Below are 17643 nucleotides of genomic sequence, written 5' to 3' on the forward strand. Positions count from 1 at the left end.
TTTGGATCCTGATTTGAACCAACTTGAAAACTGGGCCCATAATCAAAAATCTAAGTACATGTTAAGTTTCAGCATATTAAAAAAGCTCAAGAATTCAATTTTTGTTAAAATCAAACTTAGTTTAATTTTGGACCCTTTGGACTTTAATGTAGACCAATTTGAAAACGGGACTAAAAATTAAGAATCTACATACACAGTAAGATTTGGCATATCAAAGAACCCCAAATATTCAATTTTTGATGAAATCAAACAAAGTTTAATTTGGACCTGATTTGGACCAACTTGAAAACTTGGCCAATAATCAAAAATCTAAGTACATTTTTAGAATCAGCATATCAAAGAACCCCAAGGATTCAATTTTTGTCAAAATCAAACTAAGTTTAATTTTGGACCCTTTGGACCTTAATGTAGACCAATTTGAAAACAGGACCAAAAATTAAGAATCTACATACACAGTTAGATTCGGCATATCAAAGAACCCCAATTATTCAATTTTTGATGAAATCAAACTAAGTTCAATTTTGGACCCTTTGGGCCCCTTATTCCTAAACTGTTGGGACCAAAACTCCCAAAATCAAACCCAACCTTCCTTTAGTGGTCATAAACCTTGAGTTTAAATTTCATAGATTTCTATTTACTTAAACTAAAGTTATGGTGCGAAAACCAAGAATAATGCTTACTTGGGTCCCTTTTTGGCCCCTAATTCCTAAACTGTTCAGACCTCAACTCCCAAAATCAATACCAACCTTTCTTTTGTGGTCATAAACCTTGTGTTTAAATTTTATTGATTTCTATATACTTAAACTAGAGTTATTGTGCGAAAACCAAGAATAATGCTTATTTGGGCCCTTTTTTGGCCCCTAATTCCTAAACTGTTAGAACCAAAACTTTCAAAATCAATCCCAACCTTCCTTTTGTGGTCATAAACCTTGTGTCAAAATTTCATAGATTTCTATTTACTTAAACTTAAGTTATTGTGCAAAAACCAAGAAAATGCTTATTTGGGCCCTTTTTGGCCCCTAATTCCTAAAATGTTGGGATCAAAACTCCCAAAATCAATCCCAACCTTCCTTTTGTGGTCATAAACCTTGTGTTAAAATTTCATAGATTTCTATTCACTTTTACTAAAGTTAGAGTGCGAAAACTAAAAGTATTCGGACGACGACGACGACGACGCCAACGTGATAGCAATATACGACGAAAAATTTAAATTTTTGCGGTCGTATAATTAGCACTGCTTCAAACATGAAATAAATGAAACTGCTAGACCATTTTTATTCTAATAAAATATGTGCTAGGACAATCCATCAGTGCTTTTCCTTTTGAGAGCAGCTATCAACATGCCAATGGTAGGATTTGAATCTCGTATAAATGACTAAAGCTCATTTGAGGAGTGGTCCTGAAATCCCGGGCTTACATGAAATACCGAGTTGCGTATTTTAACGAAATTCATATCCCGACATCCCAAAATATTCCCGCATCCCGTAGAAGGATCGATGCCGAAATCCTGAGCTTAAAAACACCTGATCCTGACGTCCCGAATAAGTCCTTCCTCCCTCTTATCTCTACCCTATTTTCATTTTGGCCAAATCACTACTTTCATTTTCACCAATAATTTTTTATGTCCCATTTATGGGCATTATGTTTTATAGTCTGTGCGTCCGTTCGTCTGTCCCGCTTCACTGGTTAAACAGTTAAAGTTTTTGTCGAGGTAGTTTTTGATGAAGTTGAAGTCCAACCAACTCGAAACTTAGTAAATATGTTCCCTATGATATGATATTTCTAATTTTAATGTCAAATTAGAGATTTTACTCCATTTCATGGTCCACTTAACTTAGAAAATGATAGTATCGATGTGGCATCCGTATACTATTGACACATTGAATTTCTTGTTTCCACGTTTTACTTATTTCAATATGTATGCAACTGGTATGACCCCTTAGATAGTAAATATTTTAGAAAACAGTAATCCCTATTTATTACAGTAGTATAATCGTAGATTACATGTGGATAAACGTGAAAAATAATTGTCTCTAAGGAGGTAAAATAGTTGTGGTTCTTGCGATCTAAAAACCATGATATGGAGGACGCTCTGATTGGCTTATTTATTTTTCATTTTTGTAATCTACCATACGATTGGTTGTTGTTGTGCAAGTTTAAAACCGGAAGTCTTATTTATGACTAAAAGCCAGTCTGATGACAGAAACAATATCTGGACACCTATTTTGTCGTTTTTCTCCCAAAATAACTCAATCTGAATAATCATAAGAATAGATGACAAACGCGACTATGCATGTTACCTAAAGAACACAGAGGATGATGATGAAAAATTTATTGTAGAAGGAATAGAAGCGACACACAAAATGACAGTCTTCTCGTTTAATAGTATAGATGTGTTTAATTCTCATGCTAAGACCCTATTAGTGAATCAATATTTATACCTAAATATGTCATCTTAAACTACCTGACAACAGTATCGTAACTTTATTCCTTCTGAATAAATCTGTTCAAAGGTATGGTTAGCTTTAGCATCTAGATATATGCTGCTACACCAGTATTTTCGTTTGATGTTTTCTGCTGCGTATCCATCTGATTGAGTTATGTCCTTTTCCACTGATTTTTATAGTATATTCTTATTTTGTAGTAACGTTACACCAATGTCCCAGATTATGGAGAGGGCTTTGTACTAGCAAACTAGCTAAACCCTCCATATTCTGTATGTGCATGTCCTAAGTAAGAAGCACATATATATATAGTCTTCAAACTGACTTCTTTATCTTTAATTTATCATTTGTCATAACATGCCCTGGACTTACAGCTTGACCTTTACTGACAAATAGATACATTTGTACTCAGTCTCCCAGACTCAAAAATATATATAAGAAAAGTTAGAAAATAAACTTACCAGACATTACAGTAATATTATGGCAAGATTTAAACATTCCCTATAAGTAGTATTATAAATCCTAACATTGTGGTATGTTACAGTTAACAATAGGTTGTAAAACTAACATAAGGAGACAGAAAAGTTATCCATAACCACCAGATATAAAGTAGGATTAAAATAAAGTAGATTGAATTAACGACCTTGACAAGGTCAACAGATCTGTCTTATTCTTCATCCACTTAATACTTCATAAAACTCTCAAACTGTAATTTATGATGACTTATTTGATGAATTGTGCAGGGATTTGTCAGTCTGAATTTAATACATTTAAATTTAAATGATTCAATTTAAATAAAAAAGTTTTTTTATGTAAATTGTTTGCTGAAACTGAACAGAATTTAAACCTTGTATAACACTTAATCAGCATATCCTTTCCTCTGGCTGCACACTGATTACAGAAAATTACAATTTATTTGTTGAACCAACTGTTTATTAAGTGTTTCCCTATCCTTTTTAACTTGTTGAGACTATTTTGAAAGTTTAATTCGCTATATATTTTCTCATAAAGTAATAACCTAGTTTATTTCACACATGTGTCGCCCTAACTGGTCATCTGTTCAGAGTATCATAGTTTAAAACTTAGGGACATTTTCATACATGAAAATTACTGTAAGGCCAAATAAAAATATATGTGTGGTTCCAGTAACCGTACCGTCCCTACTTTTTCGGCTTAAAAATAGCCTACCCTAAAGATTTTATTGTCAATTTTCATTAAGCACTGTCAAAGTCAGAATGTTGCTCCCATAGACTCAATGTAAAAAAAAACCATAAAATAAAAAAAAATCCCTACCTACCTACCCTAACTTTTTTTCAGATGTAACTGGAACCACACATACTTTTTTATTTGGCCTAATAGGTCTTGTAAGAATCATAAACTATATTTTCAAGCTCCTAAATGAGGATTGATTTTTGCAACAACAGAAAAATATTACTAATACAAAGATACATAGTGTTCAATTTTAAGGATTTTTTTTAATTTGTACACAGTTGCAATTGACATGTGTGTTTCAAGGGTTAAATACTTTAAAAATCACGACAATTTTTTTAACCTGAAAAAGCAGAAATTTATCTTCAGTTCATGTTCTAAAATATAATCCAGTATTGTATCACCAAGGATTTGTATGATAATCTTTGGTATCACCAAGTAAACATACAATTATCTATAATTCAGATTCACTTAAATCAATCCATGAACAAATTAAAAGTATCGGATAATAATCCTCAGTGCATGCATTACAGATGACAAAATCACAGGTTAAAACAAAGGTGTTACAAAGCTGCTTACAGTTATATCACATTACTTAAACTGATGAAAGAAAAATCATGTCTTCTTATAACCTAATATATATGTCACTATATTATCCTGAAGATATCGCAGCAATTAATCTAAAATAATGAAGAGTTGTTTTTTTTTGGCCTATGAGACGACTATCTATAATGGGCCAAAGGATACAGATGTGAACAATTAAAGATCATTATTATTAAGCCTTTAACAATGAGCAAAACTCATGATGTAAACTAAGCTTAAAAAATAAAAGCTTCTGGGATGAATATGTAAAACAATTTAAAAGAAAATACCAATGGCAAAATTTCTGTAACAACAACGAAAACCAGATGCATCGCAGGGCACAGCTTTTTACGACCACAGAGGTCGAACCCTGAACAGTTGGGGCAAGTATGGACACAACATCCAAGCTTGATACAGTTCTGAATTTGGATTGTGATTAAATAGTTGACACAACATAGGTTTCTAGACACAGAATGAATGTGGCCTAAGAACTTAAACTTAAAAACTTTAAAATTTTAAAATTGGACATTTACCTATTATGGTCCAATATCTAAAATTTAAATACATTCAGCATATCAAAGAACCCCCAGAATTCAATTATTGTGGAAATCTAATAAAGTTCAATTTTTGACGCTTTAGACCTCAGTATGGACCAATTTGATAACCGGGCCCAAATATCATAAATCTAAATACATAGGGTAATATTCAGCATATCAAAGAACCCCATCGATTCAATTTTTGTTGAAATCAAACAAAGTTTAATTTTGGACCTCGATTTTGACCAACTTGAAAACTGGGCCCAAAAATCTAAGTACATGTTCAGAGTCAGCATATCAAAGAACCTCAAGAATTCAATTTTTGTTAAAATCAAATTAAGTTTAATTTTGGACCCTTAAAGGACTTTAATGTAGACCAATTTGAAAACAGGACCAAAAATTAAGAATCTTAATACAAGGTTAGATTCAGCATATCAAAGAACCACCGCTCATGCATCGAACTGTGCACAACAGATTACGAACTTCTACAAAGGTCAAACGTGCAATGGATGTGCTGCAAATGTGACAGCCTAAATGTATCCTCATTCACTTACCATGCATACGAGATTGAAAACATAAGCTATTACGAACCTCTAACAACAGACCTCAGCTTTATGGACTCCTTTTCTTCATCATTTAGTCCGCTTGTAACAAGCAGTCCAAAAGACAAACCAATAACCAAAAATCGGTCAGTTGTAAACAGTACAAGAAACAGCGTAAAGGACACAACACCACCACCCTTTAACATCATCAATAAAAGAAACCTCAGAATCATGACGGTAAACTGCAGAAGCATCAAAGATAAAACCTCGGAATTCAAAACAACAATACAATACACAAAGCCAGATATCATTATTGGCACAGAATCTTGGCTAAAAGGGGTAAAACCAGGAAAGAATCCAACTAAAGATGCTATAAAATCAGCTGAAGTATTCCCTGATAATTACACATCATTCAGGAATGACAGGGGTACCTTAGGAGGAGGAGTATTCATCTTAGTCCACAACAGCATGATTAGTACTGAACAACCACAATACATAACAAAATGTGAAATTGAATGGGTAAAGCTCAAACTAAAAACAGCCCAAGACCTAATCATCGGCTCATTCTACATGCCACATAGAAACAAAGCCCAACTAGAAGAACTAGAAAAATCCCTGGAAAAAATCACAGAGGAGAACAAAAGCAGTAACATCATACTTACAGGCGATTTCAACTGCCCAGACATAATGTGGGACAACCTCACCATTAGGAAAGATGCTCAAGATCCAGAAGTTCAAAAACAGCTCGTAAACATCACAACTCAATTTGGCCTCACACAATTCCACGAAGAACCAACAAGGGAAAACAACCTACTGGACCTTGTATTCACAACAAACCCGTCACTTATGAAAACATCAACAAACATACCAGGTATTTCTGACCATGCAATCATCATAACTGATACAGATATCAAACCTTTCTACTACAAATCTAATCCTCGGAAAGTCTACACCTGGGCAAGAGCCAACTGGGATGAAGTGAATAAAGATCTAGATTCACTATTATCACAGATAAGTAACAGCATCCAAAACAACCAAAATGTCAACGAAGCATGGCTAATGTTCAAGAAACACCTATTTGCCAGCCTTGATAAAAACATACCATCAAAAATAGTCAAGTCCAACAACAGACTACCATGGATAACACAAAAGATCAAAAAGATGCTGAAGAAAAAACAAAACTTGTATAACCAGGCCAAAAGAACAAAATCATGGACAAACTACCGCCATTTCCAAAAAACATGCAAAAGGGAAATTAGGAAAGCAGAAAACAATTATATTAACGACGCTATAATTGAAGGAATGAACAAGAACAACACAAAACCCTTCTGGAAGTATGTTAAGTCAAGGAAACAAGACAACATAGGGGTTGCACCACTAAAGAAACATGGACAGCTCATAACGACAGTAAGGAGAAGGTGCAAATTCTACTGGAGCAATTTGCTTCCGTCTTCACAAAAGGAACAACTCAAACACTACCCAAAACAAACATCAGGGTAAAAGACTCCATACATCAAATTACCATCGGATCAGAAGGAGTAAAAAAGCTGCTACAGAAAGTCAACCCATCCAAAGCATCAGGGCCTGACAACATACCAAACAGAGTACTAAAACAATGCGCCGAACATCTGGCACCAATAATAACACTCTTATTCCAGCTCTCACTAGACAGTGGTACACTACCAGAGGATTGGAGAAATGCAAACATCTCTAGCATATTCAAGAAAGGAGACCGACATGCGGCCGAAAACTACAGGCCAGTCTCATTGACATCAGTACCATGTAAACTACTCAAGCACATCATATGCCGTCATATACTTAAACATCTGGAAAAGCATAATGTATTAACATCACTAAACCATGGCTTTAGATCTGGATACTCCTGTGAGACCCAACTTGCCATTACAATCCATGATATGCTACAATCCTACGATAAAGGAAACCAAGTAGATATTGCGATTCTGGATTTTTCAAAAGCGTTTGACACAGTACCTCATGATAGACTCTTGCACAAAATAAACCAATATGGAATTAGAGGAAATATCCACAAATGGCTAACTTCATTCCTAACCGAAAGAAAAATGCGAGTCCAACTTGATGGAGAAAACTCAAGAAATGCTTCAGTTGAATCCGGAGTCCCCAAAAGAACGGTACTAGGACCCATCCTCTTCCTGTGTCACATAAATGATCTCCCAGAGGCAGTAAACTTATCAGTCTGACTATTTGCAGACGATTGTCTGCTGTACCGGGAAATCAAAAACCAAAATGACCATAACAAACTACAAGAGGATCTGAAATCACTAGAAAAATGGGCCGACGACTGGGGTATGCGCTTCAACGCCAAAAAATGTTATATGCTTAGTCTGAAAAGTAAGAGTCAGCGATTTTACAACCTTAACAACCACACGCTTGAACAAGTGTCATCCAACCCATACCTAGGACTCCAAATACAAGAAGATCTTAAATGGAAAGAACAAATAACAAATACATGTAACAAAGCCAGTTCTACCCTAGGCTTCCTTAGAAGGAACCTACAACACTGTCCTATGGAATGCCGTAAAACAGCATATATAGCTCTCATACGATCAATTATGGAGTATGGATCAATTATTTGGGACCCATATACCCAAAAAGACATTGACAAACTAGAATCCATACAAAAGAGAGGTGCTAGATTCATTACCAAAGACTACAAATCAAGAGAGGAAGGATGTATGACAAAAATGCTAAAAGAACTTCAGCTCCCGTCATTACAATCAAGACGCCAACAACAACAACTGATCTTCTTTTTCAAAGTGGTTGAGGGGAAGATACCAGCGCTTCCTCCCGACGATTTAATCAAATTTCACAGACCAAAGAGACAAATCAAAGCAACAACGTACAATAACTTTGTAACAAAAAACATTATAGACCACCAAGTCCGTAACAACAAACGTGCGGTAATAGTTCCAACCAGTAAGACAGAACAATTCAAGAACTCTATTTTTGTGCGCACTGCAATAAACTGGAACCATCTGGAAGACTCAGTAGTGTGCGCCACTACTACCGAGGAGTTTAAATCAGCACTCCTCAGCAAGCGCGACTAATTGTGCGCAGACCAACCCGTCACATAATAGCCGAAAGGAATCTGTGACGTACCCATCCTAATTTCATAAGTGGGAAATACAGACAGACAGAACCTCATTAATTCAATTTTTTATGAAATCAAACAAAGTTTAATTTTGGACCCTTTTGACCCGGAATTACTGAACTATCGGGACCAAAACCCCCAAATTTATCCCAACCTTCCTTTAATGGACATAAACCTTGTGTTAAAATTTTACTGATTTCTATTTACTTATACTAAAGTAATATTATCCTGATTTCATCCGTCTTTGAACGATGCTGACAATGCTGACGACGCAGACAACGAGATACCAATACATGTATACGACCAATTTTTTTTTAATTTTTGAGGTCGTATAAAAAGAATGGGCACTCTAAAATCTCTCGCCTGCTTTATTTCAACCAAGATTGATTTTATGTCAATAGTTTAACTTCAAGCATCACATAAACCTTAACATTATCAGTAATCCATGAAAATGAGGTCAAGATTAAATGAACCATGACCTGTTAGACAGGTACACCTTGCAATCATTTCATGCATCAAATATAGCTGATCTATTGCTATTAGTATTTAAGAAATAGACTTAACTAGGAAAGCTTAACTTTGACCAATAAACCATAATAAACAGCTGCGCCAATAGCTCATGATACGCCAGTCGTCTTGTGTGTGAGGTTTTATGCAATAATTATAAATCATTTCCGAGATACGGCCCAATATGTGAACACCACCCCCCCCCTTATTTATAAAAAAAAATTAATAACTCTAAAATAAATTTTGAATCATCACCAAAAAGTATACAGATCTTAAGAATTAAGATGAAGTGTGGAAAGTCTTAGGCAATAATCATAAATTATTTTTGAGATACAGCGCAACATGTGACCCCCCTTTTTTTACAAAAAAAACTCAAATACTCTAATATAGAATTTTGAATCATCACCAAAAAGTATACAGATCTTTAGAATAATATAACTAAAAAGTGTGTAAAGTTGTAAGCAATAATCATGAATCATTTTTAAGATACTGTGCGGCATGAGAAAAAATACCCCCTGTTTTAGAACTACAAAGTCCTGTAACTCAAAAAGTTTTAATCCTATTTTCACCAAAAAGTATACAGATCATTTGACCATCATAAGAAACAACTATTATAAGTTTCATGAAATTTGGATAAGTTGTTTTCAAGTTACAAGTGCATGACAGACAGACGGACAGACAGACAGACCTATTGCTAAAAATGTAGTCTACAAAAACAGACAAAAACACAAATTTTTAAATTGACCAATACACTGTAAAAATATTACCTCAACCAGACTGATGTGTTCACTTGATATTATCAAGCTGAAAATAACTAGTGTGGCATTCTCCAAATACATTATTTGACTAGAGAAAAATAATGTGGCATTCTCCAAATACATTAAAAGACTGGGAACAAATATAAATAGTGTGGTGTACTCCTAACATACCCAACCAGCCTTGAAAACAGTGGGGCAATCTCCAGATATTTGCCCCCAATCAAACTGGATAATTAACAGTTCTACCATCACAACATGTTAAGCAAATGAATTTAGCCCTTCAACTTAAAGTAATTTTTCTAGAAAAAGCTGCGATAACTTCAAAGTTATGGAGCAATTGATCTGAAATAAAACCTCTCAATAATAGCCTTCTTATTACAACAATTATTTGTACAGCTGGGAAACAATTGTCAATCTTCAATATTTAATTACACAATTATTACTAAAACTATATTAACTAATTTATTTTCAACATTGTAATGCTCAATATGATTTCTGAGAGTGGAATTTTTTGCAAGTTTTCAATTAAGTTTTTTAACAAATGAATAAATATTCTATTTCTATCTTCATCATTACCACTTCATGACCAATATTCAAATAGTTAAATATTATGGGATGCCAAATGTTTTAACAACTGTGGTATTTTTTTCTGGTCAGTTATAGCAATTATTCTTCATGGTTATTTCTGCAATTCTGTTATCATTTAATATTATAATTATCTAAGTTTAGTCAGCTATATGTTTTTATCTGATTTCTGTTACAACTGCATACAAAGTTCTGTCAGTATCCAAAGGGAGATAACTCAATATATATTAATATAAAAAAATATCAAGAACACACTTTACACCCCTAAAAAAAATCAAAGTACTAAAGTATTGAACATCAGATGACTGCAAGTTCTTGTCGATGGCTGAAAAGCACTTGTCTCAGAAAAAAAAATCACATCTCTATACCTTAAAGTGAGGAAAATGTACAGACAATCATATAATTTTTTCTGGGACAGGTTTGTGCTTGGATGATAAATTAATGATAGGGAATTCATCCACACCGTAATAACAATTATATTGTAGTGATACTTATATAGATTATCGTTGATCATCTCAACGAGATTGATTTTCTCACTTGAGCCGGTATGGATGACCAATGATAATCTGTTTATCGCTATTTTAGCTTTGATGACGTAAATTTCATGTCAACTTCATTAGCAATGCCAAGTGCCCCCTTAGTTACTAGCGATAATTTTCATATCACTCGACTCTGCTGAGAAAGGAAATTATCAGTCAGCTAGATCAAAGGAAAATTTCATAAAATAGCTATAAATTATATTAATACTTGTATACTACAGTTACATGTATATATAATTTTCATGTATTTGCATATCAGTCTATTCTACTATATTAATAGTAGTACAGTGCAAGTGGATGGTGGACACAAAACTCTTCTGTAATAATTCTATTTTCTAATAGAATGGATTTGAGTAGGCATTTGTATTTTCCCACAAAAAATGTTTATTCATCCATGCAGAGTTATCTTTCCTAAAGATTGCAAACTTTCTTGAGATATTCTTCCGCATGTGTTTGCATAGATATTAAGAATTTTTCACTTTTATGTATATACATGTAACAAAACATTTTAATATTATTAATTTATCTCTTTCAAAGAGTATTCGATGAGTATTCATTGAAGAAATGAATTTATAACAAGCGATAAGGAATGTTAGTTTAGTGATGATGTCGTTGTATTAATCATGTTTATAGATTGGTTAAAAACCCAAAACGAATATTACAGAAATCTAGGCAACAGCAATATGCCAGAATGCCCTCACGGTCATCTGCTGTAAAAAATATTTGGACTAGGAGTCTAGGAATCATGAGGGAAAACATGCTGTAAAATTTTAAAAATCCATAAACTTTTAATTTATATAGGCCAATACATTTTAGATAAGAGCCACTATTTGGACCCCAAAATTTTCAAATAAATAGTAAATTAAAAAAACTTTAAAAAATAAAAATATGAAAATGAGGAGATGTGGTATGACCACCAATAAGAAAACTCTCAATCAAAGAACAAATGATGTAGAAAAGCCTTTTAAATTAGTTAAAAGTTACCGATAAATGAAACAGTTATAATAAATCTAGACACTTAAGTACAGAAAAGTTACTTGTGTCAAGTGATATCACTTTGATATCATCAGGCCACACTTAAAATCATTTTGGTTTGTCCAAACCCTTCCCAAAGGTTGAAACAGTGAGTAGGTAGATAGGTATTTTCTTTTCTTTTTTTTCAACAAAGAGAAATTAAAGCGTCAAATGTTTTTTTTAATTTTATTAAAAAAAACAAACTTTTTGACATTAGGGACAATAAAAGATATTGAGTAGGCAGCTATTTTTTTAAGGTAGGTAGGGTTAGGGCAAACAAACATATTATGGCCTCAATATGTCTAAATTAAAATATTTAACAAGAAATTGCAATTCATGCTCAGTATTTTGTCAAGCTGTATATCTGCAACAACTTTACCCAAAAGATTTTTTACTCACATTTACATCCCTCAGTATAATACATATGGTTGCTAATTATGTTCTTGGGTTTTCATATGTTGTTCATATCTAAATATTAATTACAAGATATGTGCAGTTTTTGCTGTTATCACTAAATGTGAAAGTTTGAAGCTCTTACATGCCAATATATATGCAAGACAAATTCCAAAAACTTTAGTACTCATATCTGACAGATTAATGTTTTATAAACACCTGAGGACTGTATCTTAATAGATCCAAATAGTGTGGCATAAGATCACATGTAATACATACAAGAGATATGAAAAGATAAATTTACCAAAGTGTGGAATGTTTACAGAATGTTTGCACTCATACAAAATCTTTCTATATCTATAAACCAACTTTGGGACACACATACAGACAGATAAGAGTAAAACTGAATGCCCCCTCCTTTACAGGAGGGGCATAAAAATGCCATCTTTAATGACTTGACAACAGTATCATAACTATATCCCTTCTGAATAAGTGATTATAGCCTGTTTAAAGGTTTAGTAAGCTTTTGAGTTTTCCACCCAATGTTCTTGCAAAATATAGATACAAAACAAACATTTACACAAAAGCATCAATTTGTTATTAACTTTGGCAGGTAATAATATATGTCTTGACCAAACAGTTCTGATTAATTGAAAAATAATAATAATGTTTGATTAAAAGAAGTGGAACATTTTGATTAACTAGTACTAACCATTTATAAAAATATTTCTTGAGTTGTTATAAAAAGCTCTTACTTACCATCAATCCCCAGGGAGTCATAGTAAATACTCTTCAACACCCTCATGGCTACATTTTGTACAATTCTTTAAACACCAGTTCTTTCATTTTCAGCCCATTCAATCTGAAATTCATAGCAATATCATACAAAATAAATTATAATTCCCCTTAAAAACTATAATGCTGCAGTGATTAAAACATCTTTGTACTGAAATATATAGTAACAAGAGAAAAATAGAATAACCTTACCATGAAAATTGAACCTTGACCAAATTATTTTCATATTAATGATAATATTCCTATATACTGAGAATTATCCTCTACACGTATCAGATAGTCATGATAGTATCAGAGTGTTCAATATCAATCATTCAAAAGGAGTACACTACTACCGTTAATATAATAGAGAATGGAAACCAGGATGCACTGTTCAGCTGGCTCCTAAACAACAATGTACACTAATTAAAATGAACAGCACACTAAACCCCAAAACATACAGATAAACCAACATTAACCAATGAACAGCACACTAAACCCCAAAACATACAAATAAACCAACATTAACCAAGAAATGGGTTGCCTGCTTTATTGACCATTGACTTTATGTTGAAAGTCTTGAAGATGGTTTTACTACAAGTATCGCATAAACGTTAACAATAAGGGGTACTAGATTTCCCCCCTTGTTACTTTATCCAGGTTTAAGTTAGGATGTTGTTTAACCCTTTCCTCCATGGAATTATTTTTTAACATACTTGATTCGCATAGGATTTTATCAATAAACAAAAATTTCATCAATGAAATTCAAGTCGGATATTCTCATGAATAACCTTTTCATATTGAATACAAATTTTTTAAGTCTGATGCTGACATTTTGTAGTCAAAGCGTTTCAACTGAGTTACTACACAAGCGTCAAAAGGCATCATTATGGAGTAAAGGGGGTGGCGTCAAAAGGTGTCATAATGGAGGGAAGGGTTAAGTAGAAAGCATGTTCTTGCAACATTTTATTATGTATTTGATTTTTTTGGACATCCGATTGAAAATAAAAGAACAAGGAAGCCTACAGCTTATTTAAAGGATAAGGATTTCATTTTATCTTCTTTTGATATGCAGAACGAGTTAGGGGGGTCTGGGGGTTGGAACCACCCCTTTTTTTTTTTATAGCTGATCAATGCAGTTGAATGGGGACATATAGTTTGAACTCCCCCTTTATCCTGTGTTGGGTACCCTACTTTTTTAAATGGCTGGATCTGCCCCTGCAATGACAAACAAAATCGTATAGCAGTTTCAGGTGAAGCAAGAGCGTGGTTCATCAGCTGAAATATGATGTGCCATGACCACATGAGCATGCCCAAACCAAATCCTTGAGTTATTGTCGAAGACTTTGGACTCACACAGCTAGTTAGAGGTGAAATATTTATTATGCATAACATAAAAGAATTTTGCCATTTAAATGCTTAGACAAAAGCATTGAAATGGCACAAGTTCTTTATGTTATAAAATTATTGCATGTTTGCAGGAAATGCATTCGTGAAAGCAGAGACTTGAAAGTCTTGTCAGTTCAACATTCATCGAAGGATTGTCTGTATCATAAATATTATTCAACTTCAGTGCTACTATAATGAATTAACCATTGGTTAACAGCAATTAATATTCCCTGCAAAAGTAGATGGTTTTTTGTATGATAACTCCAAACATACATTGTAATGATAATATTGTGAAACACCCTGCAATGTCAGTTGTGATTGCTTCCCCTGATTATTCATGTATGTACTATAATGAATTTACCATTTGTAAAAAGAAATCCTATTCCCATGTCAAGGCAGGAATATTTTTGTGTGTTATCTCTAAACATAATGATAATACTGTGAAACCCCTTGCAATGCCAGATGTGATTACTTCCCCAGAATATGCAGGTGTGTATTAGAATTTACCATGCTTAAAGAAAAAACATATTCCCCTGCAAATGCCGGCATGTTATTGTACATTAAGTCCCAAAATTCATTTGGAATATCCTCTGAATGAGGCAGATATGTTTAGTAAAATTTGTGATTTTTGTTCCCTGCATTTGTAAGGAAGCCAATTGTTCCCTAGTGTATATGTCTTATGGACACTGGTTCCAATGTGTAGTGAAAGATTCTTCCCTGTATTTACAGGAGTGTATAAATTTATGAAATAAACTCATCATAGATACCAGGACTAAATTTTGTATATACGCCAGATGCGTGTTTCATCTACAAATATAGAAAATGATCCATATCTATTGCAGCCTTTTGCATGTAGCACTGATTTTGATGAGACTGTCGTACAAAGTGAGAGGTTTAGCACTATAAAACCAGGTTCATTTTCTACATTTGAAAATGCCAGTACAAAGTCAGAAATATGACAGTTGTTGTCCATTCCTTTTTGATGTGTTTTGTCATTTGATTTTGCATGTGATTATAGGGACTTTCTGATTTTCTTTTCTTGGGAATTCAGTATTTTTGTGACTTTACTCTAAACACAATTAAAGATAACAATTACATATTAAATTACAATGTTGTTGATGAAATAAATAATGTACTTTTTTTAGTTTAATGTGGTTGCCCTTGGACTTGGTTTAAGAAAACAGCAGGATCTGCATATATATATATACATATATATATCTGAGTATTCATCAGATATGAGTGGAAATATGTTTAAATGTGCCGGTTTATTTTTGTTGTTGTTTTTTGTTTTTATTACAAAGACAAGCCTTTGCGCATTAACTTTCTTATATGTTAACAGGAAGAATGGTATTGTTAGTGATAATTAAGGGTATCCTTTATTTATTGAACTAGTGAACACTAGACAAGATCATGATTACACAAGTTGTTTCTTTTTATCCTTTTTCTTCCCTGTTTTGGCAACTTCATTCGCCTAAAACTATTAATTGTCAATTGCTTACAAAGGGAGGCAATTCTCATTGTACCCAATTGATAAAGTCTTGGACTAGAATTACCCCCATTGTTAGTTGTTACACCATCTGAATTGAAGTGTTCTTTAGTTAGCCTGTGATTTAAGTAAAGAGCGTGTTCCAGCCACATTTTATTATGTACATGTATCAGATTTTTTTTTTTTAATCATCAATATTATCAATTTTTACCCAGATGGGGTTTAGGTACTTCATATTAACACTTTGTTCATTGTAAATTATATAACTCATATAATGAGTTATATAACTAAATATAATTGCAAATCAAATCAATTAATCAAATCATTTCATTGGTGTAAAATCCAAATATTGGATTGTTACCAAGACAAACATGACAAAAATTATCATTACAAACATATAATATTTAAATTTAAACAGCATTCACATTCTATAAGACTATATTTAGATGTTTTGGGGGAGGTGATCCTTTTGCAAATTTGAAAGTACAAGTACGAAACTCATAATGCAATTGTTATAATATATCATAATAAATACTATAAGAAAAATAAAAAATAGCCATAACTTTGTTACATCGACTAGTTTTTCTTATCAGCTAGCATGGCTAGGCTGTTTCTTAATACATATAAAGCTACAATAATTTTAGTAACATCATACTCATTGAATGTAAACATAAATGCAAATTTTTCCTCATCAGACATTTTGTGAAATCTGGAACTATACTCTCTACTTCCTGAAAAAGTTTTTGCCTTAAAATTCTTCTAACATGTCTAAAATTTGACATTTTAAAGCAAAATGGTATTCATCTTCTACCTCCTTTTTACATAGAGGACATGATCTTTTTTCCAAAGGTATTTAATTTAAGGTGTCTACCCTGTTCAAAATTTAGATAACTATTATTTTATATGATTGCATTATTATAATTAATAAACTAGAAGCATCTTTCGCCAAACACTTAATTTTCAATTACAAAAAAATAGGACCAATGGACCCTGGTTGGACATCTGTTTGGGTAACCTGACCCAATGTATGATGTGAATGAACAGACCGGATACCTTCATTCCCATAACCAGGGCCACAGAGCTGCTGGGGACGTAATACACCTTATCGCTATTTGTCCGCCGTTTCTAGACATCACACAGGTTTCCGTAAAATTTTGCCGTTATAAAACAAAATATCTGACGCCACAATGGAAAAGTGATTGTTGTATGCATCAAAAGTTCAAGCGGCTGTGTCAGCCGGGATTAGCAATAAGGTGCATGTATGGTACCCAGACCCTCCCCAATTTTTAATAACCCAAAGCGTGCAAAATCCTGGATGTGTCCCTGTAAATGCATATATAACCTTTTCAATGATAGCCTTTCTTTACATTAATTTGTGAAGGTAAAAAATGCACAGGACAAAGTTAAAGGAAAAGAATGCAAATCAGTAGAAATCATAAATTATTGGACAATAAAATGTGACAAAATAGCAAAGCAACTTTTTTTCCTATCGATGTGACACACCAAAGTGACGAAACAGAATCGATTATAATGTAGATCATATTTTTTTGTAATTCTTTTGATTAACAAATAAAAATGTGTACATAATCTTTAACTGTTATATGAATAGTTTTTTACCAAGCCATGTTATTTTTCTTTCCGGAAAATCTAATATATTCCGTCTTCGACTTTTACTTAGAAAATCTCAAACCCAAAAAGCTATTTATTATTTTTGTTGGATAAAATATGATTGTTTTTGTCAGATAGGTTGTTGAT

The 17643-nt window shown here is 33.1% G+C and overlaps 1 protein-coding gene across 3 annotated transcripts in view; it reads right to left on the reverse strand.

Moving 5' to 3' along the window:
• The window catches only part of LOC143082236 (LIM domain only protein 3-like), a 125476-nt gene extending 107937 nt beyond the window's left edge, over positions 1-17539 (reverse strand). The window contains exons 1-2 of one of the 3 annotated variants that reach the window (XM_076257821.1): positions 17506-17539; positions 12999-13101 (exon numbers count right to left, since the gene is read on the reverse strand). In XM_076257821.1, coding sequence (XP_076113936.1) covers positions 12999-13044 — 46 coding nt within the window. In that variant the 5' untranslated portion in view covers positions 13045-13101; positions 17506-17539. Of the gene's footprint in view, positions 1-2905; positions 3069-12998; positions 13102-17505 lie in introns of those variants that run through there. The other 2 variants (XM_076257822.1, XM_076257825.1) reach the window with 2 other exon arrangements.
• Between the last annotated feature and the right edge of the window lie 104 nt (positions 17540-17643).

The sequence above is a fragment of the Mytilus galloprovincialis genome, chromosome 7 (assembly GCF_965363235.1).
Source record: "Mytilus galloprovincialis chromosome 7, xbMytGall1.hap1.1, whole genome shotgun sequence".
NCBI classification, from domain to species: Eukaryota; Metazoa; Mollusca; class Bivalvia; order Mytilida; family Mytilidae; genus Mytilus; species Mytilus galloprovincialis.